This window comes from Trichosurus vulpecula, chromosome 3 (assembly GCF_011100635.1).
Source record: "Trichosurus vulpecula isolate mTriVul1 chromosome 3, mTriVul1.pri, whole genome shotgun sequence".
NCBI classification, from domain to species: Eukaryota; Metazoa; Chordata; class Mammalia; order Diprotodontia; family Phalangeridae; genus Trichosurus; species Trichosurus vulpecula.
Genome location: NC_050575.1, coordinates 204420135 through 204445236, shown reverse-complemented (window position 1 = coordinate 204445236; position 25102 = coordinate 204420135). Strand labels below are relative to the sequence as shown.

Here is a 25102-nt window from a genome sequence, read left to right as displayed (position 1 = left end):
TATCTACCAGATAACTGCTAAACTTGCAATGCTATTCCACCCCACCGCCATTTATCTATCCTGTTATTTTTGAATAAGGTACACTGTTCCAGAAATAGAACTGTATTTCGGTTATAAGACTCATCCCAAGTCTCAGTGATACTGATAACATTAAATGTTACTCTTTGAATTAGAATCCCTACTTCATCTATTTATTCATTTGTTTACAGACACCCAGGGCCATGGTTTTATTTCTCTTTTCTCTCATTTTGTCTCCTGGGATTTTTCTGGGCATCCTTAATGACATTCTTTTGACACTGTAGCTACTCTATGTGGTAACTGGTAGAGGAACATATGTAGACTAACTTAACCCCTCTCTGATTTCCATATGTTTAATATCCTTTTTCTTGGTTTTTTAATAGTCTAGGAAAATACATTTTACCATTCCTTCATTCCTTATTACACTCTATCCCTGACCAGAAGCCTGTTTTTCATGTACTTAAGCTATAGTTCAGAAATCCAAATACTCTTCTGAGATGATCTCTTCTTAACCAGTTGTTTACTTCTAAAATCTACCTTTCTCTTTAGAAATCCTTATCTTCAATCTGCAGCAGTGATTTAAAAAGAAACAAAACAACTATGCCCCTAAGGTCTTAGGTGTTTGCCTAAGACTTTATAATCTTTAGCGATACCTTCTAGAGATTTCTTCTAGCAATATCATTTGCCCACAAATGAATCACCCAAAGTGGATGGTAGTCATTAGGTCTGACGCGTTTGGTGAGGCTCCCTTTTAAGCCCTTAGTCCATATCCCAGAAAGATATTATTATCGTAGGGTGCACAAATAGCTGCTCTAATATGCCTCAGGGGAGTCACTACACAATACTAGTGTTCTCTTCTTCCCTGTAGATTACTAGATGCCATTTCCTCTGATAGCGCCTGTGGGCCCACATATCCACATCATCATTCCCTTAGAGCAGAAGTAGCTGCTTCCTCCCCAGAGGGTCCAGATGGTCCTTGTCTAAAAAGTCTCCTATCTATTACTCCTCTCCAAGGGTCTCCTGGTCCTTTCTCCATTCTTTACCTTTCTATCTCATTCTTCTACCCTCCAGTCTCCTGACATAGGTTAAGATTCTCCTCCCTTGGATGATAAAAACCCTCCACCCCCCTCCAGACAGAAAAATCAGAGTATATATTGAGGTATTGTTTGTTTTGGCACAGCCAACGAGAGGATTTGTTTGGTTTCACTATACACATTTGTTTTGGATTTTTCTTGCTTTCTTGATGGTAGGGAGGGGGAGTTGAGAGGGAGAGAATTTAGAATTGAAAATAAAATAAAATTGAATTTTTAAAAACTCATGACAGGGCAGCTAAGTAGTACAGTGGATAGAGAGCAACAGCTTTGGGGTCAGGAGGACCTGAGTTCAAATACAGCCTCAGATAATTATTAGCTGTGTGTTCCTGGGCAAGTCACCTAACCCCAATTACCTCCCCTCCCTATAAAAAAAAAACAACAAAACCTCATGAGGTTGAACATACAAAAATTTTTTTAAAAAATATTCTCTTTGGGGGCAGCTAGGTGGCACAGTTAGTAGAGCACCAACCCTGGAGTCACAAGGACCTGAGTTCGAATCCTGACTCAGACACTTGACACACTTATTAGCTGTGTGACTTTGGGCAAGTCACTTAACCCCAATTGCCCTGCCTTCTCCCCTCAAAAAAAATTTTTTTTAAAAAGAGGAAAAAAAATATTCTCCTTTGTTTTTTCCCCTTGGTTCTAATTCTTCTTTACAACATGACTGATATAGAAATACGTTTAGTATGATGGTACATGTATGGCCTATATCAGATTGCATGTCTTGGGGAGGGAGGAGGAGAAGGAGAGGGAGAAAATTTAAAACTAAAAATCTTATAAAAGTGAAAAACCAAAAATAAATAAATAAATATTTTTTAAAAAAATTTATTCTCCTCCAATGATCAACTACGAATGACTTAGCTATTCTCAGCAATGCTATCCATCTCCAGAGAAAGAACTGATAGAATCCGAATGCAGATTGAAGCATACTATTTTTCACTTTCTGATTTTTTTTCATGTTTTTCTTTTCCTTTGAGTCTATGTCTTCTTTCACAGTATGACTAATATGGTAATATGTTTTGCATGATCGAACATGCATAACCCATATCAAATTGCTTACCATCTCAAGGAGGGGGCAGGTGAGGGAAGGAAGAAAATTTAGTACACGAATTTTTTTTAAATGAATGTTTAAAACTGTCATTACAGGTAACTGGAAGAAAATAAAACAAATTTTTTAAAATGAAAAATATTTTCCTCTCTCTTCAGAGACTTCTGTATTTTTGCATTGAAGGCTTTCTACTGCTTTTCCAAAGTATATTTCAATCTCACTGATAAAATCATTCTAAGAGCTCCTTTGCCTTATTCTCTTCTAGGAGGTAAATCAGGCTGTTCTTTGAGCATAGACAACAACTACTTGACCAGGGAGGAACAAACATTGTATACTGTGCAAGCTACCACAAATTTCTCCCTACTCTGCATAATTTCTGGAAGACAGCTCCTCAGTCTTTTGTCCTTGTTCTTCTTGCTAATAGTTCTTGCGGCCAACTTCCCTAGAAAGCAGCTAACTACCTGGGGATGGAGGAGAGAGGCTCACATCCAGAAATGTCATTTTACTCATATCTTTTGTACCTTTTTCACATTAACAATTTAAAAGGAAACTGAGGTTCAGAGAAGTTATGACTTCTTCAGTGTTGTAGGTTCAACATTGGTAAGCCATCTTGGAGACTTCATTGGTCCATGGGACCGAGGTTTCATTACCTGGGTATCTTCCTGGTTTTGTTTTTGTCATTCAGTTGTGTCCAATTCTTCGTGACCCTATTTGGGGTTTTATTGCCAAAGGTAATGGAGTGGTTTGTCATTTTCTTCTGCAGCTCATTTTGTAGATGAAAAAACTAAGGCAAACAAAGTGAAGGGACTTGTCCAGGGTCACACGGCTAGTAAGTGTCTGAGCCCAGATTTTAACTCAGGAAGATTCCTGACTCCAAGCCCAGCCCTCGATCTACTGCATCACCTAGCTGGAACCAGAAAGATTGGCTGCTTAAGTACAAAAGCCAGTACACAAAGAGTCAGAGGCTCCTTGAGCCTGTCCCACCATACCAATAATGCCACCATGATCAAACAGAGGCAGAGGAGCTGTGCTCAGCCTAGACCAATGCTGTATCCTTACTGAATATAATTTCATATGTTGTTAAGGGAAGCTCCTTTTGTTAAATGTTAGATGGTCTACTGGTGTTTTCTTTCTTTCCAGTCTAGAGTCTAGAGTCTCTAGACCAACCTGAGTCAGGCTTGACCCAGAGCATCAAGGTCACATAGCTAGTTAGTGTCAGAGCTGGGACTGGAACCCAGCACTCCAGACTGCAATTTCTGTTAGGCCATCCTGCCTCTTGGATGATATTTTACCATCTCATCTGTCCAGCTATATATCTGACCAGGTGGCAGTATTTGGGGAAAGGGAAGGCAGTGCTCCTACTCCTAAGTGCTGCCTCCAGCCCAGTACCTTCCAAACCACCAGCCCCTTTATCCAGCCAAGCTCCTGAGGCCAACATCCAGGAGAGCAATCCCCATGGAGAAAGGAATCAATAATCCAAGACCAACAATACCACCTGCAGACCAACTGTCACTAAGTAGGCAGGAATATGCCAGGTGGATCAAACTACTACCACCACCTCAACTTCCACCTACCCTCATAGACAACCTAGTGCGCTGAGCCTAAGAACCCCAGAAATAGCAGTCTCACCCCACCCCCAGAAACCCTGCTTCCAGCCCAGCTCTCATAGCCGTTGTACAGGGAAGAGATCTTTGGGGATTTATGACCTGGCAACTGACTCCTAAGGCACTGCCACTGCTGCCCTCTCAGAAGACCCAGATCTACTGGGTCTTTCTATTGAAGACCGAGTCAAGAAAGTGCTCAATACCAGCCTCTATGGTACTATGAAATGGTGCAACCTCAGACATAGCTATGGTTTTATCATTGGGAATGACGTTAAAGAAGATACATTCTTCTCTGCTATTGCACCCTCATAACCACAGGGCCTTTCCAGCTAACTTGAAGCTGAAACCTCCCGTATATGTTGTCTTGCCCTATTAGGAAGGAGATGAGCTCTTTGAGCGTGAGAACTGTCTTGCTTTTCTATTTATCTATTTTTTCTATTTGTAGCCCCAGAACTTTGCACATTAGTGTTTTTTCAGTCACTCACTCATTCTTTCATTTCATTCATTCCATGAATTTTGGGAGGATTTGCTGGTCAGAGAAACAGAGGCAGGGGAAAATGGGAGGGCAGAGAAGGGCTCTAAGAGTAGAAGTGAGTGGATGTCTACTTTATTCCTTCAGAGTTCTTTCTATCCTATCTAATGAATGAAAGAATGAAAATACCTTTATTAATGCTTACTATATGAATTATCATCAGCCACCAAAACAGAAGGAGGACATAGATAAATTTAGGAAACAGATCACAAGGCAGGTATGGAGGCAATGATGGGGGATTTCAGTTATCCAGATATCCAGAAATTTGCTGAAGCTATTTCTTTGGAGAAATCAGAGAAGCCAATTCTTTCATTGTTATTATAAATATGAACTGGTTATTGAAGTAGAAATATTGGTGACTTTGGAGGAAAGTGAGCCCTCTTTCAGATCTGGCACAAGTGAAAGCAAGGCCCCTCATCTTGGTATTAGATGGGGTCTCCAGTCCTGGTTCTGCCATTGACTCACTATATGACCTCTAACAGGCCATCCCCACCTCTTCCACAGGCCTCCTTTCCCCCCATGTATAAAATGAAAGAGCTGGACTAGATGTTCTCTGTGGATCCTTCTATCTCTTACATTTTAGGATTCTCTGTTTCTTGTTTTCTCTTCCCATAGCCCACCACAAGGAAGCAGGAGATGGTCAGAGCTCACCCTGAAATGTTTGCCTAATAGGCTGGACCCCTACTTATGGAGCAGCCTGAGGTACCATGAGGAGCCTGGCAGAAGGTATGGCTGGGATTTGAGAGTGGCTCCCTCCCTGCCTCCAGCCAATACCCTCTTCCCTCAGTACAACCCCGAGGGCCTTGTTCTCCCCTCACACTAAGGGCTATAAGGAAGGCCTCAGGCTGAGGGATCCAGTTGGGCCAGATGGTAGGGAGTAGAGGCTAAGTAGAATAACACCCCTTCCCCTTATCCCAAGGCCACCCTCAGGGCAGCCTCTTTCTGGGTTCACTTGGCTCAAGGGCAATGAATAGCTCTTATGGTGCTGGGTCAGAATGGCGCACACACCACCACTTCACCACAGCCTGGCCTGTGGCTGGCCAATAATGTCCAGGTTCCCAGAATCCTTTATTCCTCCCAATAAGGATACTACCTACATGGCCTTGAAAAATCTACTGACAATATTGGGAGGGCTGTGAAAAGTCAAGCACACTAATGCATTGTTGCTAAAGCTATGAATTGAGGGGGAGGGGAATTGTAATGTGGTAAAAGTCACTAAATTCTTCATACCTTTTAACCCAGAAATCCTACATATAGACCAAAGAAATGGAGAACAGAAACAATGGTCCAAAAAATATCAAAATATTCATAATAGCACTATTTGTCCTACCATAAACAAGCAAACAAACAAAAACCCTAAAACTCAACCTGGAACCAAAGTGGGGATCTATTGATTAGAGAAGGGACAGCTAGGTGGCACAGTGGATACAGCACCAGGCCTGGAGTCAGGAAGACTAATCTTCTTGAGTTCAAATCTGGCCTCAGACACTCATTGGCTATGTGAGCCTGAGCAAGTCACTTAACCTTGTCCGCCTTAGTTTCCTTATCTGTAAAATGAGCTGGAGAAGTAAATAGCAAAGTACTCCAGTATCTCTGCCAAGAAAACCCCAAAATGGGGTCATTGGAGAGTTGGATGTGGTTGAACAGCATTTCCTAGAGAATGGCTCAACAAACTGTAGTATATGAATGATGCAGAGCAAAGTAAATAAAATCAAGAAAACAATATATAAAATAATTACAATGATGTAGATGAAAAGAACCCTAAAATGAAGTAGGATACTATGTGATTATAATGGTTAACATCGGTCCCAGAGAAGAGATTCACCTTACCTCCTGCTGCTTTCCTCTATGCTAAGCATAGCTTCCCCCCACCCCCTGCTAAAAGTCATCAATCAATGTATCAATCAATTAATCACTTAATTCACAAGACTTATTAAGTGCTTCCTATGTGCTAGATGGCTCAGTGGACAGAGCTCTGGGCCTTGAGTTGGGAAGACCTGAATTCAAATCCAGCCTCAGACACTATCTGTGTGACCCTGGACAAGTCACTTAACCTCTGCTTGCCTTAATCTACTAGAGAAGGAAAAGGCAAGCCACTCTAGTATCTTTGCCATGGACACTACAGTCCATGGGATCAAATGTGCCAGGCTCAGTACTTGATGAGGACATAAATGGTGCCCTAAGGGTTAGCCCTTAGTTTATTCTCTAACTTGGAGGCATCCTAAAGTCTCTTCCCCTTATCTTGAAATATCATAAAACGTCCCCCCTATAAAATTCCTTGTCTCCTCCCATCCTGGGCCATAAAATTTTCCCTGTCCCCCTTATCTCGTGTCTCCTATCCTGTCATCCATCTTCCTCAGCCTGTCTCTAATCTTCAACCCCCATAAAAACCTCTAAAGCTACATCACCATTCTGAAACCTCTATTTAAGCCTAACTCCCCCAGATATCAGAGTCTCACTTAGCTTTCTTGCTCACGTAAAATAAAAGGCTCCCATTGGCTAAAAGAGAAGGTCTAAGTGAATTCTTTCACACCTGAACCAGCTCTCCCAGCTCCAAACCTCATCATACTGAGGGTGTAAGTACAAAGAATGAAATAATCCCCACTCACAGGGAGCTTACATTCTACTGAAAGAGACAAAGAATACATATAAAGTATGTACAGAATAAATATAAGAAGAATAAATACAAAATTGTTAAATACAAGGAAGGGCACTACCCGTTGGTGCCAGCAGGAAGAGGGGAGATATAAAAAAGGCCTCGGGTAGAGGATGATGCTCAAGCTGTTTCCTGAAAGAGTGTGGCATTCTATGAGGTAGAGGTGAGGAAGGAGAGGACATTCCAGGCATGTGGGATGGCCAGTGCAAAGGCCCAGAGGTGGGAGACAGTGTCTTGTGTGAAGAACAGAAAAAACAAAATTTTTAAAATGCCAGTTTGGCTTGGGTTACAGAATAGTTACAGAATATACAAAGGAGAGGAATGTCCAATGACAGGTTGGAGCCAGGTCTCAGAGGGCTTTAGAAGCTAAATGGAGAAGTTTAATCCTAATCATAAAATTATCAAGGGTCTGGGTTACCCAGGTCCTTGGAGACCATCTAGTCCAATCTGCTTGGAGGCACCTAGATGGTTCAGTGGTTAGAACACTTGGCCTGGCATCAGGAACACCTGAATTCAAATCCAGCCAAAGATATTTGGGCAAGTCAGTTACCTCTCTCAGCTTACCTATCATCTATCCAGCCATCTATCTATTTATCTATGAAAAGTCACCAAATTCTTTATGCCTTTTGACCCAGTGATCCCACATATAGCCCAAGGAGATGGAAGACAGAAACAAAGGTCTAAAAAAATACTAAAATATTCATAGTAGTACTATTTGTCCTACCTCTAAAACCCCAACCTGTTACCAAAGCCCCATTAATTAGAAAATCAGCCCATTTAACTAGAAAATGGCTAAACAAACTGTGGTATATGGATGATATAGAGCAAAGAAAACAGAACTAAGAAAACTACATATAAAATGACTACAATAATGTAGATGAAAAGAACACTAAAATGAAGGAGAATCCTATGCAATTATAAATTATATATAATATAATAATAGATAATTTTGTTGTCACTCAGTAATTTTTCAGTCATGTCTGACTTTTTGTGACCCCATTTGGGATTTTCTTGGCAAAGATACTGGAGTGGTTTGCCATTTCCTTCTCCAGCTCATTTTACAGATGAGGAAACTGAGGCAAACAAGGTTAAGTGACTTGCCCAGGGTCACACAGCTAGTAAGTGTCTGAAGCCAGATTTGAACTCAAGAAAATGAGTCTTCTTGACTTCAGGATTGGTATTTTATCCACTGTACTACCTAGCTGCCTTGATATATTATACATTGCATATTATAATGTATAATAATTAACTATATATAATATATAATAATTAATTTTATAATATAATAGTTACATTATAATGTTTATAATAATTATATATAAGTACATTCATATGAGATTATATATAAATGAGATTATAATACATACATGTATCTATAGCTGTAGATATGTAGCAATATAGATATAGAAAGCAATTTAAGATTTGTGTATATATGTATATATACAAACTTTAGATAGCTACATAAATGTTAGCTATTTTACAGATGAGGCAACTAAAGTCTCAAGAGATAAGTGACATGCTCAAAGTCACAGATCAAGCTGGGGCAGAATTAGAACCAGGACCCTGGCATCCTGATTCTTGAGTCAAACTCTGTACCACCAATAGACCCAGAACACTAGGATGGGTCAGGAGACCTGAGTTCTAGTCCAGACTGATGTGTAACCTTCAAAGCAAATCCCTTCCCTCTCTCCCTGAACCTTGTTTTTCTCCCCAGTAAAATGAAAGAGGAGGTTAGTAGGTGCCCATCCATCGGAGAGCAACTGAACAAACTATGATATATATACGTGGGCTAGGGAGTAGGGAGCCTCCTATGGGGAACTCCCTTTTCCAATGCAGTTCAGCATTTTTTCTTAAACTTAGGAGTCTTAGAAAGTTGCCTGGGGGAACTAGGGTTAAGTGACTCGCCCAAGACCACATAGCCAGTGTGTATCAAAGAGACTGGACTGAATCTCATTTTTTTTTGGCTCTGAGGTGGTTGCTGCTAGCTGCCACGCCGCCTAGAGATGAATGTATGGGAGTGTTATTGTACGGTACCAAAAGACAAACATGACAAATTCAGAGAATATTGAAAGATTTGCCTGCAATGAAGCAGGATGAAATAATCAGAACCAGGAGAAGAATACACACAGTGATTAAAATAATATGGATTAAAAAATTACTAAAAGGGAAGTCAAACTCTAAAAAATTTTTAAAAATTAAAAAAGGTCCTCAAAATCTGATAACAAAATATACCCCTGGTCTCTCGCAGAGAAGCTGGTGATTAGGTGGGCAGAGCATTTTCAGATACAGTCCCTGTGATGGCCTATTTATTTGTTTGTTTGTTTATTTATTGGTATAAGGAAGGATTCAATTGAAGGAATTTCAGGGTGGAGAGTGGGATATCCAGCAATGACTATAATGTGAAAATAAACAAAAAATCAATAAAACTTATTCTTTAAATTAAAATTAAATACAATTTTAAGAGAAAGGGGTTGGATGAGGTAATCTAAGGTCCTCTGGGCTCTGATCACCTATAACTCTATTCTCTCCCTCCTGGACTAGAAGGGGAGCTCCCTAAAGGTAGGAAGGACATCTCTTCCTTCTTCCCATTCTCCACAGCACTGAGCACAGGCCCAGGCACACGGGGTAGGGAGGGACTCAATGAGCACTCAGGAAGATACACCAAAGGTAAGGTAGTAAGAAAAAACACTTCCCTGGGAATGAGAGGACCTGGAGTCAAGTCCAGGCTCCACCACTGACTAACTATGTGACTGACAGCAGCTCATTCAGTCTCTTGGAGCCGCAATTTCTTTTTTAATGGGAATAACACACAGAAGAGAGGAGTGGTGGTGTTAATATTCGCACTGCCCACATCACAGGATTTTTGTGAAGATGAAATTAAATAACTGGTATAAAGAGATATTGTTAACCATAAAGTGCTATATAAATGTCACCAATTACAAAGAGCCTTGTACAGTGTGTCCCGATATCCAGGAACTTGAGTGGGTTCTAATCCCATAAATCCTACCAAAGGTATTTGAGGCATCAGTGCCTCAAACCAAGGGTCTGGCAGAGTGCCCAAGCTATCTCCTGTAGTATGGAAGCCAAGAAGACTTCAGAATTCCTGGGGGAGCTACTGGGGTGCCAACTAGACAATGAGTGAGCATGTGCCACTCAACTCCAATACCAAATTTTTCCCCTCTAGGGCACCTCAGGTCTTAGAGCAGAGACATCCTGCTCAGCCTTAGACAAGAAGAGGGATAGAGATGGGGAGGCAAAGATGAGGATGGAACCCTGAAGGTCAGGGAGCCACGTTTCTGTGCCCAACCATCAGGGTTTGCCATTGCCCCACTTTGTTCCCCTGGGATATGTGCCAGCATATACCAGGAGAAACCTCTGAAGTGATCCCAGTCATCAGCTAGTGGGGTTGGGGCCAGAGAAAGATGGGGATTGGCAATGGGGGAATCTGGCTCCCCATCAAATGAGACTATTGGGCAGTCTCCCAGGACTTCCTGGGCCTTATGATGAAATAGCTTCTCCCCATCCTGAGCTTCCCAGCGCCTGAGGCAGGTTCTGGGAACTGCTAGACTCCTAGGCTTCAGGGTGTCTTGGAAAGAACATTGGAATTAGAGTCAAAAGACCTACGTTAGCTTCCTCCTCCACTAAATGAAGATTTGAGTTCTAAAGATGCTGTGCTTCCTCTCTGCTGTCCTAGCCCAAACTAGACCTATGCATCCCTTCCTCCCATCCCTTCTTCCACCATACCTTTCTCCACCCTCCCTGTCAGTGGGCCGTGTTCCAGGAAAAGCCTTTGGGTCAGAGGACATATGTGCCAGGCCCCCTTGGGCATCACTCCATGTGTGTCTAGAGGTTAGAAGCTTTTCAAAAGTGCCTTCCCATCCATTGCCTCATTTGTTCTTCATAGCAATCCTGAGAGGGAAAAGGACAGGGATTATTATCTCTGTTTTACAGGTAAGGAAACTGAGGCCCAGAGAAATGAAATGACTTGTCCAGTTATTTATTGGTAAAGATGAGGAACATGGGTATCATGGAGAGCTGGGGGTGAAATATTCACCAGCACACTACTGTTCAGTTTCCTCCACTGTAAAATGATGGCCTCTTAGGTCCCTTCCGGCTTTATGCCTATGATCCTCTAGTCCTCTGTGTTACAAATGAGGAAACAGACCCAGGGAGGCCAAGTGAATCAAATATTTTTTTAAAGTGACTTGCTGAGGGTCACACAGGCAGGAAATAACAAGTAGAAATTATGAACCCAGGTCTTCTGATACGAGATGTAACATCTTTTCCATCATATCATGCTGCTTCCTGCCCTTCAAAAGCACCTAGATTCTCCTGGATCCCCATGAATCCTAAAGGCTTTAATCTGTCTGCCTCTGGTCTCCAAGCAATTATCTATGATCATAGGATGTCCCTCAGTTACACTTCCCATATAGTCCAGGCATCAAATACACAGGCATCAGCCCACATGCAGCCCACAATACTCCCTAGTGCGGCTGGAACAAGCTTAAAATGTAATTGGGAAATACTGAACAAAACAGACCAAAATACAGTAAAACATAGATAATGTTAATAAGTGGTTCTCTAAGTCAATATGTAGCCTTCAGAGATCCTTAGGTATAGTTTAGTGGCCCATGTTTCTATCTGAGTTTGACACCATTGACCTAAACAATTTCTGCCCAGTGCTGAAGGTAGTGCTGAATTAGGATGTACACATGCTTTATGTTTCTTTAAATTGAATTAAAAATATATATCTGTACATCTGGAAGGGACCCATGAAATAGGATGTTAGAGCTGGAAGGAATCTTGCAAATTAAATAGTCCAACTACCTCATTTTACAGATGGGGAAACTAAGGAGTCTAGAGAGGTTACTATTAACAATAATCTGATATTTGTAGGACAAGGAAAGGACCTGTGATTTTTTTGGTAATGGGAACCTCCTTACCAATACAGGTTGGCATCTTCCTCAACTTAAAAGTCTTTGAGAGTTGTCTAGAGCACACAGTCAAAAGGACTTTCCCAGGATCACAGTATGTGTCAAACATGGGATTTGAACCTTAATATTTGTAGATCATTTTAAAAACATTAAGTATTTGCTATCTCATTTGAACCTCAACAATTTGGGTAGACAAATAGGGAAGATCTTATTATTCCCTTTAACAAATAAAAAAACTAAGGTCCAAAGATGGTGGTTTGGCTGAATGGTCATCAGGGCTAGAACTCAGTTCTCCTGACTTGAAGTCCATGCATCTGCCTCTGCACACCCCTACCTCATTGGATACTCTCACCTCCCAAGCCAAGGCTACCCAGATTCCTTTCAGGAGCACCTTCCATCCACCAGACTTCAGGAGCTCCAGAGATGATGCCAGCTTTCAGGTAAGGCTGATGCCTGGGCAGCCCAGAGGATAATTTGGTTTTTACTCTAATGGGGTTTGCCCAATCCATGCCCAGCCCCTCCAGGCTACCTGGGCCAGAAGCTTGCCAGATACCCCAAGGGTAGGGGCTGGGTTCCTCTTGCCAAAAAACTTTTTGCCTGGAGGTGGGAGGTGGGGAGCATTTCCTCCTCCAGATCATATGATGGGTATGACCAATCCCTCACCTACCTTGCCCCAGGATATAGTTTCCCCCCTTTCTCCCCCACTTTGGTTGAGGATATAAAACCAATCCCAAGAGCTCAAGCCCCCTAATCAAGTGTTATCTACCAGTGGCACCATGAAATTCACCATCATTGCCCTCTGCTTTGCCCTCAGCCTGGCTGGCATGACCAGTTCAGAAAAACTTCTAGGTAAGTAGCACCCCCCTTCCCCAGGAGAAAGAATAGATCATGGCAGCAGCTGGGACTATTAAGATGCTACTCTTACCTCCAAAGTTGATATTATTTGAGAGGGAGTCAGTGTAGAACAGTTCCATATGAAGAACACTGGGCTGAAAGCCAGGAGAACTGGGTTCTAGTCTGACTTAGTGGGCTCATGAGTTCATAGATTTAGGGCTGAAAGGGCCCTTAGAATCACTCTAAACCAACATTTGGGCATCTTCTTTCTAAATTTCCATTTTCTCCTTTATAAAGTGAGGAAATTGGACCAGATGACCTCTTAGGTATCTTCCATCTCTGACATTCTATATTCTAAGATCTCTCTCAGATCTGACAGAGTATGACTTTAAAAGGAAGTTTGTTGGGGCCATTTGCAGAAATCAAATCAGTTTTTACATGCCGGTCTTTGGGAAGTTAACTGAGGACCATTGAGTGTATTTTGCCTTTCAAAACCATATTCCCCAATTCCTCATCCCTACAGTTAGAATGCTGAAAAGATCAGGAAGGAATTTTAGAGGTCACCTAGTCTAAAGCTATTTTACAGATGAGGAAACTTACAACAGCCCAGATTTTGTGGTCTTCAAAAGTCATCATGATACCACAGAATCAAAGAATGTTAAGGTCTCTCCCAACTCGAAAATCCTGTGATCATAGAGTTGGCAAGGCCCTTAAGATATAGAACACTGACTAGGCAGGAGAGGATCTTAGATCATAAAGTGCAGAATGTCAATCTGCCAGTAGTCAGCTCTGGAAGGTGCCAGAAGCATCATGCAAGCAGAAGACCACATTGGGAGGCAGAGAATTCAGCTTCACCTGTCTCTTCTACTGCTCTGTGCCTCTGACTTTGGACTCCGTAACTACATCTCTCTAGGTTTCAATTCCTTCATCTATAAAATGAAAGAGGTTGAACTAGATGGTCTTTAAGGCCCCTTCCAGCTCAAAACCTATGATCCTTCCAAGACAGGATATCAGAACTGGAAGGAACCTTAAAACATAGAACAAAGAATGTCTAGGAGAGATTTCAAAGGAGAATGTCAGATCCAGAAGGGACCTTGGAGATGATCTGATCCAAACCCCTTACTCTAGAAATAAAGAAATTGAGCTGAAGAAAGGGAAATGACTTAGAGGAAGTCACATGAGAAGTTATTGTCAGGGTTAGGACTCAAATCCAAGGATCCAGACTCCCAACTCAGGATTATTTTTTAACATCAAATAAATAGTTGTTATCTACTATTCAAGTGTAAACAACAAATCAAATCAACAAATAGTTATCGAGCATCCAGTTTTTGAGTCATGAAGTCTTTGGCAGATTTAACTGAGAGCACAGTCCTTTTTTGGGTGGGGGGAGGAAAGAAGGTGATGAGGAAGTGATGAGGGGCTGTAATAGGATAGATGCCATGTAGCAGAGAGTGACCAGGAGTAATGTAGGACAGGAACACCTCAGATGGAAGTGGAAGGAAACCAAAGTCAAAAGTTACTGATTCCACAATTTTGCTCAGGTCGGACACTACTCTAAGGAGAAGAGGCCTTTTTTGTGCAGAAAACAGTCCAAGGATACCAAGGAAGAGCCTCTCCTGTGATCAAGAACCCCCAATAATGTTTGCTTAGGTCCCTGAGCCACCCCTGCCAAGGTCAGAGCTAAGAGGGACCTTTGGATATAGAAGGTGGCAGCCAGAGAGTCTTCCAATAGTAGAACCTATTCTCGACTTAAAAGATCAATTGGAGCTGGAAGAAACCTTTGAGATCACCTAATCCAACCCTCTCATTTTACAGAGGAAAAAAACAGAGGCCCAGAAAAAATAGAATCACTTGTCCAAGGTTATACAGGTAGTAAGAATAGCAGAGTCAGGATTCAAACCCAGATCCTTGAATTCCAAATCAATGATGTTCCCATGGCCTTTCTTGATGACTTATTTCAATGACAGAAGTGCATTAGCATATTCAAATGATATGCGTTGGGTCTGTCAAAATCTTAAACTGCCTTCTTTTGCTCCCAAGTCTAATTATTGTCTATATGTACCACATCTCTGTGTCTGAGTCCATTGGTAAAAGGAATCCCTAACGGGGAAAGGAAAGAACCCCTAATGGGGAAAGCCCTACTCCCAATGTTCTGCGCCTGAGTTTTAAAGAGTTGTCTGGAACATTTACGTTTTCATCTCTCTCTCTCTCCATTTATCCATCCATCCATCTATACTATGTATATACAAATGTGTATATGTGTGTATTTGTGTGTATGTGTGTATACGGGTGGATGGATATCACTATTTTGACTCATAAAAAAATTTCTAATGAGTACAATTGTCTATTTGTTTTCTCAACCTCTGGTTTTATTGGGGACTTTAGCAGTGGTTAAGGGCATTATAAAGTTAGCATGACATAGTGACTAGAATCTGGACTCAGAGCCAGAGGATCTGAGTTCTAGTCCCCCATCTGATACACACTGGCTCTGTGAGCCTGGGTAAGACTCTTAACTGCTCAATGTCCCTAAGCAAATCTCTGAGACTATGAGTTTCAGAGAAGTTTGTTGATGAGTTGTTTCAGTAGTGGCTGACTCTTCCTGACCCTATTTGGGGTTTTCTTGACAAACATACTGGAGAGGTTTGCCATTTCTTTCTCCGGCTCATTTTACAGATGAGGAAACTGAGGCAAACAGGATTAAGCAACTTGCCCAGGGTCATACAGCTAGTATGTGTCTGAGGCTGGATTTGAACTCAGGTCTTCCGAACTCTGGGCCTAGAGCTCTAACCACTGTACCATCTAGCTTCACCTTCAGAGAAGGTGCTGATCTATATTGGTAAAGGGAGTTTCCTTCCTAGGAGTTCCCCAAAATTGATGATATCCAAGCCCAATCCTATTCCTATCCTATTGGCATTAACCAATTATTTAAATGGATGTTAGCCAGCTACTGATATACATTATAACACCTATTCACACATCTATAGACAGAATTTAAAAGGATCCCTAAAATCATCCAATCCAACACTGAGCCAAATTATGAATCCTGTCTACAATGTTCCCAGCAAGTGGTCATTCAGCCTCCACTTGGTGACCTCCAGTGAAAAGGAGCTTATGGAGCACCAATGGACATTAGCTGAGTTTTTCTACTCATCCTACCACCTTCTTCTTCCCCTCATCCACAGACCGAATCCGAGCGAACTCCCTGGAGAACCTATCCCGATTGGTTCCATCTTTATGCCTGCTCCCACCTGCGAGGGGCAACTGCGATTCTCACATTCTTCGCTACTTCTACAATGCAACCTCTCACACCTGCGAGGTTTTCCTCTACAGTGGCTGTAACGGCAATGGGAACAATTTTGACTCGCTGGAATGCTGCTTGAAGACCTGCAGACTCAACAGTAAGTGACTGTCACCTACTTCCTCAATGCCTACCTGGCGCTGGAATGAGAATAGAAAAGGTGATGTTGATACTAAGGGTAATGGGGTAAGGGGCAAGGGGTGATGGTGATGATGATGAGTTTATAATGACGATGATGATGGTGGCCATAGTGATAAGCATGATGGCTGGGACTATGATGGTGAAGGTGGTGGGAAGTCTGTTGAAGATGAGGTGATAGAAGCAACTGCAGTAGCAGATGTCTGGGGGAACTTTGGTCTTAGATCAAGGGCCAGTGGGGTGACTGACTGTGACTTCCATTACAGAGTACAGGAACAATAACTGAAGGTGACACTGACCATTCTGGGAGCAGCTAGACTTCCACATCACTTCCTTGACCAGCCCAACTGCCACCCAGACCCTGGTGATGCTGTCTTGTTTCTTTCCCTCTATGATTCCCTCTTCTGGTACAATAAAGCATTAACAGCACTTTGGGGTCTTTGCCTCCATCCTTCACATACTGAGGAGATCATCATGGGCTTTGCTGCTTACTCCTACCTCAAAGCCCCTGAATGTTGCCCCTAGAAATCTGTCCCTTCTGTTTGCCCAGGTGACTCACACAACCCAGGATGGACTTTCCAGCCCCCACTACCACGTCACAGGCAAAATAAAAATAAAGAGAAACCCTATCTGTTCTTCCTGGCTGATATCCACCTGTGAGGCACAAACGGAGCACTGAGTGGCAGCCACCAGACTGGCTCCAGCCTCTTCCTCTGTCCCCCAGTTCTAGGGACAGAGCCATCCTGATCAATGTCTCCAGAGGAATGTAGCAGGGTGGCCATGATGGTGGAAGGCGGAGAAATTCAAGAACCCCATGGCTAGCCAAGGGCAGGATCACCACAGGAAGATCCAGGGAAGAAAGCAATTAGAATCCTATAGAATTTTCTTTTTCAGATTTTAGAATGTCAGAGCAAAAAGTGACCTTAGAGATTATCTTAGGGGCAGCTAGTGGTGCAGTGAATAGAGCACCAGTCCTGGAGTTAGGAGGACCTGAGTTCAAATCCAGCCTCTGATACTTAACACTAGCTCTGTGACCTTGGGAGAGTCACTTAACCCTAACTGCCTCACCTCCCCCCACCCCTTAAAAAAAAGAGAGAGAGAGATTATCTTGTCCAACTTCTCCATTTCACAGATTGGGAAGCTGAAACCCAGAGAAGTTATCATAATAATAATAATAATAATGATCTCTACTTTCATGTAGCACTTCTAAAAACACTTTCATCCAATCAATGGATCACACAAAATGTCAGAAGACACCTCAGCAGCCATCTAGGCTGACCTATTCACCAAAGGAATCCCCACTAGAAGTGATTCTCCAGCCAGGGCTTGAAGACCTCCAAGGAGGCAGCTCATTCTGCTCTTAAGCAACTATAATTGTTAGGAAGCTTTTCCTGTCAGCAAGCTAAACTGTCCTTTTTTGAAACTTCTGCCCATTACTCCTGGTTCTGCCCTCTGCGTCCAAACAGAATGTCTAATCTCTCCTCTATATGACAACATCTCACATACCTGAAGGCAGCTATCCTGTCCCTGCCTCCCCCCACACACCCCCCCAGGTCTTTTCCAGGCTAAAGACTCCTTGCTAGCCTGGTTGCCTTCTCCTGGATACTCTAACTTGTCAATGTGGTGCTGAGAACTAAACATGGCACCCCAGGTAAAGCCTCACGCATGCAGCCAGTGCAGTGGGACCATTGCCTCCCTATTCCAGGAGGCTAGTCCATGGTCTCGTTAGCTTTCTTGGTTGCCACATCTTATTGCTGACTTACACTGAGTTTGCCTAGATCTTTTTTCAGAATAAGTGCCATCTATCCATATTCCTGCATCTCATGCCTCTGAAGTTGATTGTTTTGTAGCCAAGCATAAGACTATACATTTATCTCTATTGGAGTTCATCTTATTGGAGTCAGCCCAATGACTTTGATCCAATATGTTCATTATTTTCCAACTCTTTTGTCTACAAACTTGATGAGCTCACCATCCATAACTTAATGCATTCTTTTTTTTTTAATTTCATTTGAGCCTTGACAATTCGGACAGAGAATTATGGGAAATATTATTTTGCTTTAAGAGAAGAAGCTCATAAAAGAAAAATGACTTTCTAGAATATGATTCTAAGGGCTCTTAGAACAAAGAATTAAGAATTGGAACAAATTTCAGAACACAGAATTGAAAGCTAGAACCTAGCTAGGAACTCTAGAACCTTCTAGGAACTCTAGAAGATAGGATTTGGAACTGTAAGAGCCCTTAGAGATAATTTAGTCTAACCTCCTCATTTTAGAGATAAAGCAATTGAGAACCAGAGAGAAGTGGCTAATCTAATCCTTAACAGTTTGGCCCAACATCCTAGCTTCCACAATCCCTTTAGCTCTCATAGTCCCTAAGAGGTTGATGAACCTTCATAGCTGGGGTTCTCTTTCATCTTTAATGAAAAGTTCCCTGCCCCAAAGTCCCTCTCTCTTACACTAATTGGTTAAGTGGCCACCCAGACATTTGACCTCACCTTCAACCTCCCAACTCTGTTTACTGAATGCCTTTTAGGCTCTGCATTCTACTGTGGGGGACATGCAAACATGAAAATATAAATAATAATAGAAGATTCAAACAACACTTTAAAATGAAGATAGAAGAGAGATCATTTTTACAATTGAGAAAATAGTGGTCCAGAGAGATGGCAGAGTTGTTGTTCGTGTTTGTTCTTCATTCTCAAAGAGGACCAATGACATCAGGGGGGTGATGTCATGACTTACAAGTGAATTGGATTTAAGTGGAGGCAGGGCTGTGCAAAGTCACCAGTCTCACTCTTTCCTCCAGAGTCATCGGAATCCAGTGGTGAGACATAGGTCAAGATGACTGGTGATGGCCCTGGATGCAGTAGGAGACCTTGGCCTTTTAAGCTAAGGTCTTTCCCAGGTATGTTTGTCTGAGGCAACACCCATTCAGAGATTAAGTAGGAACCAAGATAAAAGATGGCTTAGTTTGCTTTCTCAAAAGACGCAGTCTAGAAGGGGAAGACCCTCAGAGTTTCAGGCTAGAACAGAAACAATTGCTTTCAGACAGTGTTGTATTTCAAGAAATCATAAATGAAAACTATATGAGACAAAAGGGTTAATTGTCCATTTTTTGGAGGAAAAAAACAATGATAAAATAAATAAGTAGGGAAGAAAAAAATCCATCTTCCAAACCCCAAGATGTCTTGCAAAGTATAACCAATCAAAATTTATATTCCTTTGGACAGAGCATCCACATGTAAGGGTATGACCCTCCTTGTGGACAGAGTGAAAGGAGGAGAAAGGGAGGGAGGGAGGAAGGGAGGAAGGGAGGGAAGGACAAGGGAAGGACAAGGGAAGGACAAGGGAAGGACAAGGGAAGGAAGGAAAGAAGGAAGGAAGGAAGGAAGGAAGGAAGGAAGGAAGGAAGGAAGGAAGGAAGGAAGGAAGGAAGGAAGGAAATAGCAACATCACCCAACTGGAAGAGGCCACTTGCGTCCCCAGTGAGGCAAGATTGTTGTTCATCCTTCATTCTCAAAGACAACCAATGACACCAGGAGGGTGATGTCTTGACTTGTAAGTGAATTGGATTTAAGTGAGGCAGGGCTGTGCAAAGTTATCGGCCTCACTCTCTTCTCCAGAGTTATCAGATCACAGAATGAGCCTGAGGCAGAGCCAGAAGTCAAATCTAATGCTCTTTTCTCTGTATTGCAATGTCTAATCATTAGAGGCAACCTAAGAACCTTGCTTTATGAGGAGTAGACAGCCAGGGCTATTCAGAGGACAAAGAGAAAGAGAGATCCAAGTGTACTATGATCAATCGATAAACATTTATTAAGCACCTACTATTTGCTAGGCACTGTGCTAAATACTGGAGATACAAAAAGAGATAAAAGACAGTTTCTGACCTCGGGGAACTTACAATCTAGTAAAGACTGTTGATCAAGGAAGGCTTCCTGGAGGAGTGAGCAACCTGAGCTTGAATGGAAATATGGTACATTGGACAGAGCACTGGATTTGGAGTCAGAAAATCTGGGTGTGACATCCTGACTCTGACCTTAATGATTTGTGTGACCTTGAACAAGTTATTTCACTTCTCTGGACCTCAGTTTCTTCACCTACAAAATTAGAGGGCAGCTAGGTATCGCAGTAGAGTGTGGGCCTAAAGTCAGTAAGACTCATCTTCTTAAGTTCAAATCCAGCCTCAGACACTTACTAGCTGTGTGACCCTGAGCAAGTCACTTAACCCTGTTTCCCTCAGTTTCCTCATCAGTAAAATAAGCTGGAGAAGGAAATGACAAACCACTCCATTATCTTTGCCAAGAAAACTCTATAGCAGAGAACAAAAGAAAACCTACAAGTGTTGTAGTTTAGGGGTGCTGGTGTAATGGTAATCAGGCTGGGATTTTTTGCTTTTCTTCTCTTTTGGGATGCTAAGAGTATCAAGTGCCTTTGATGAGTCTGGCTTTTGTTTGAATGGAGCAGGCAAAGTGGAATCTTTTGTTTTGTTCTGCTGTGCACGTGACATATTTTTTTCTTTTCTTATTTTATACTTAGGTTTATAATGTTTCTTTTTCTTTTCGTATTATATATTTGAGTTTTAATTTAAAAAAAAGAAAAAAAAAGAAAACTTCCAATGGAATCATGAAGAGACAAACACAAATGAAAATGACTGAACAACAACAAAAATAAAATTAAAGGGACAACAACAACAAAAGATCTGTGAATCTCTCTGATGTTCACTCAGTTCTCTCATCTGTAGAATGGGGGTAATAATACTCACACTCCCTATCTCCCTGGGTTGCTGGGAGGAAAGCGCTTTGCAAACAGGAATCAATTTAGAAATGGGAACTATTATAATTCTCTAAATTATCTTCAAGTTCTTCTAGATCCTATGAGCTATTATGGTTGACCCCGAAGGATGGGTAAAGTTTGATTAAAAAAAAAAAGAGTGAGTGGATGTGTGAAAGCCAGAAATAGGAAAATGCTGGGAAAGTTCTGGGAGAAAGCAACAAACATTTATTAGTACCTACTAATTGCTAGGCACTGGAGAGAGACAAAAAGGAAACAATCTCTTCCTCCAAGGAATTTACATTGTATCTGGGAAACATTATATTATAGCACCACTTCTGTGGACACTCCCCCGGTCAAACAGACACTGACAGGTCCCCAGAGGGCAATGACTACTCCTCCTCTCCAGAATTCTACCCCTACAATCCTAGGGGCTTGGTGTTTCTAGCACTGTTTCTCAGGAGCCCCCACTGGTGTGCTTCTTGTTATCAATCAGAATTAGGAAAGGGGGTATGTGGCAGGCACTGTGTTAAGCACTTTATAAAAATTATCTCATTTGATCCTCACAACAACCTTGCAAGATAGATGCTGTTATGGTCTCCATTTTACAGTTGAAGAAACTGAGGCAAATAGAGATTTTTTTTTTTTAAAGTGGCTTGCCTAGGGTGTTATAAGATTAGGCCTGATGGTCTTGAGACCACTATGACAGTTTTCCCTTAAGCAAGGCTGTAGCTTACAGAATCTATGCATGTTAACCATTGTTATAAGATTAGGCCTGATGGTCTTGAGTCAGTAGTAATGGTCTCCCCTTAAGGGAGGCTGTAAGCTTATAGAACATACAGAAAAATACTGACAATAATGTTTTTTGAAGGTTGGTACAGCTATGTGCCCCAAGTAACATTTTGTCTATCACCAGCTTGTTTTTCTCCCTGATAACAAACCTCCAAAATAATATTTTGCCCTGACCTTTATGTGTAAATTGGCCAACTCCAGGGGAGGGCCACCTAAAATCAGAGTACAAGAACCCCATTCTCAGAATGGCACTTTAGAGCATATCCTCTCCTCCAGTGGGAGCATACCTTCCTGTTGGAACACCCCCTTCCCGCTGAACAGATTTGTATCTCAGTGCTCCCCAATGCGGTGCTGCCCCAATGTGAGTTATTCTCTGTGTTAGTGTATGTGTCTGAATTGTAAATTCAGTCCCCTTCCCCTCTTCCCAGTTGCTTGCAATAAAGCTTTGCACTGAACTGATTCCCACTGTTTTATATGTTATTCTCAGCATCTGAATTCATTAAAGGGCCATTTTCCCCAATGTCTCTGACACTAGAGTTGGTACTATATTCACCACACTCCCTAGCTGCCCAGTTAAATTCTATTAGCTTTTAGAAAATAGATTTACTGAGAAGGTATAGTAAGAACAGGAACAAAATATCCCTGTGGGCAAGGCTACGAGTGTGTGTACACACACACACACACACACACACACACACACAGAGTTTAGAATATACTGTCCCCCAAGACGTCCCTGGAAAAAGATGGGCAACTAGGTGGTGCTAGGGATAGAATACTGGGTCTGGAGTCAGGAAGACCTGAGTTTAAATCTGGCCTCAGACATTTCCTAGATGTGTGACCCTGGGCACATCACTTAAATACTATCACTTCTTTTCTTCCTTTTTTTTCTTCTTAAAATTTTTATTTTTTTTCTACTCATGTGTAAAAAAATTTAACATTTATTTTTTAAAAATTTTGAGTTCCAAATTCTCTCCCTCCCTCCCCTTCCTCTCCCCTCAATGAGAAGGCAATCAAGTTGGTGTAGGTTATACATGTACAGTCATGCAAGACATATTTCCATATTAGCCATGCTGTGAAAGAAAACACAAACAACAAAAAAAAAAGAAAAAGAAAGTTGGTTTTTTTTAAAAAAAAAGTATGCTTTAATCTGCATTCAGACTCTGTCAGTTCTTTCTGTATAAGTAGATAGCATTTTTCATCATGAGTCCTTTGGAAATGTCTTGCTGAGAATAGCTAAGTCATTCACAGTTGATCATTGTACGAAGATACTGTTACTATATACAATGTTGTCCTGGTTCTGCTCATTTCACTTTGCATCAATTCATGTAAGTCTTTCCATGTTTTTTCTGAAACCATTCTGCTTATCATTTCCTATAGCACAATAATATTCCATCACAGTCACATACCAAAACTTGTTCAGCCATTCTCCAACTGATGAGCATCCCTTCAGTTTCCAATTCTTTGCCACCACAAAAAGAGCTGCTACAAATATATTAATACATATATGTCCTTTTCCTTTTTACAAAAATCTCTTTGGGATACAGACCTAATAGTGGTATTGTTGGATCAAAGGGTATGCACAGTTTTATAGCCCTTTGGGCATAGTTCCAAATTGCTGTCAAGAATGGTTGGATCATTCTAGAATGGTTTGATACAACAGTGTTTTAGTGTCCCAATTTTCTCACACCACCTCCAACATTTATAATTTTACTTTTCAGTCATATTAGCCAATCTGATAGGTATGTAGCTCAGTTATTTTAATTTGCATTTCTCTAATCAATAGTGATTTAGAGCAGTTCTTCATATAACCATAGATAGCTTTGATTTCTGTATCTGAAAGCTGTCTGTTCATATCCTTTGACCATTTATAAATTGGGGAATGATTCATATTCTTAGATTTAACTCAGTTCTCTATATAGTTGAGGCCTTTATTAGAGAAGCAAGTCACTTCTTTTCTCTGAGATTGTTTCTCCAACTGTAAAATTAAAGAGCTGAACTAAACTATCATCATTTGTCTATATTTTGACATTCTAAGTCCTTTTTGACTATGACAGTCCAGGCCCTAAGCTTTCTTCCAGCTCTTCCATTCTAACACTCCATTACTGAATTCCATTCATTCTCCTAAACCTCCCCAAGCCTTGAAAATATGGGCAGCAGTTATGGCCAAGAGTGCAAAAGGGACACAAGTGACTGCTGAATCATTCATGACAAAAGCTTTAGCCCTGGGGAGGGATTTCAGATGGTCCCCAAGACAATGGCAGCTGGTGTGGGGGATCTTCAGAGCTTCCTGGACATGGAACCCACACACACTTCCAGCAGCACTTTCCAATGGGACAGGAAACTGGAGGCGTGGGCACAGAATGCTTGGACTCCAGTTCCTGCCCCTTTAGACACATTCTCTTCCTGCTCCCATATCAGGGCCCCAGCAATGGTATGGTGTGGGTGGAGAAGAAGCCATAGGGGGAAAGGTACATACCCTGGGCTCAATTACATTCAGTCTCTACTCAGAGCACCATGAAGCTCATCAGCCTCCTCTCATTCTTTGTGTTTGGTGACCCACCTGCTTGGTTTGAACAGGTGAGTAGGGAAATGTAATAGGGAAAGGCTAGCAATAGCCTCCTTTTTGAGGTCAGGACAACCAAGATCCTTCTTGTGTTTCCCCTTATGCCATTAACTGATGGCATAGTTGTCATCTTTATCCAGCCTTAGAGGGTGGAGAGGGCAAGAAGGGACTAGAAAAATAAGAATAAGATTATTAATTAAGATGGAATAAGGTAATAAAGTGCTAGCATCCTTAGAGTATAGAATGTTTGAATTAGAAGAACAAAACTTCCAAACTGGAAGTGAGCCTGGAAGCCATCTAGCTATCTATCAAAATCCTCATTTCATAGATTATTAAAATCTGGTGAAAGTGAAAGTCGCTTGCCCTGAGTCACTCAGGAAGCCATTAGTGGACTTTATACTAGAGCCTGGATCTCCTAATTCCAGCCCAGCGTTCTTGACACTACACAAAGCTGCTGCTCCTATGCAGGGGTCCCCACCTGAAGAGCTGTTCTCCTCATTTCTTAAATGTAGAAAAGCCCTTCTTGACTCAGAGGAACAATATGAGCCTAAAATCTGAACATCTCATTACCATGATGCCACTACTAAGCTGTAGCTCATCTCTTCTATTGAGAAAGATTCCTCATTGATAAAATGGGGATAATAACATTTATATCCCCCTTCCAAATACAGTTGTTGTTAATGTAGCACCTGAAATACCACCCTCTCAGAAGCAGGGTCCCTAGAATAGGTAACAATTTTCAAAGTGCTCTATGGATTCTCATCTATTTTTTAATAGCGCATGAGCCCCCACCAATGTGTTTACCTTTTTCTCTAT

General features: G+C 41.7%; 1 protein-coding gene across 1 annotated transcript; it reads left to right on the top strand.

Moving 5' to 3' along the window:
• The first annotated feature begins 12654 nt into the window (after nt 1–12654).
• On the top strand, nt 12655–16497 carry LOC118840695 (early lactation protein). The gene is made up of 3 exons (XM_036748036.1): nt 12655–12735; nt 15903–16118; nt 16423–16497. Exons 1-3 carry the CDS (start codon nt 12663–12665, stop codon nt 16440–16442), a joined length of 309 nt encoding a protein of 102 aa, XP_036603931.1. The 5' UTR covers nt 12655–12662; the 3' UTR covers nt 16443–16497.
• The last annotated feature ends 8605 nt before the right edge of the window (nt 16498–25102 follow it).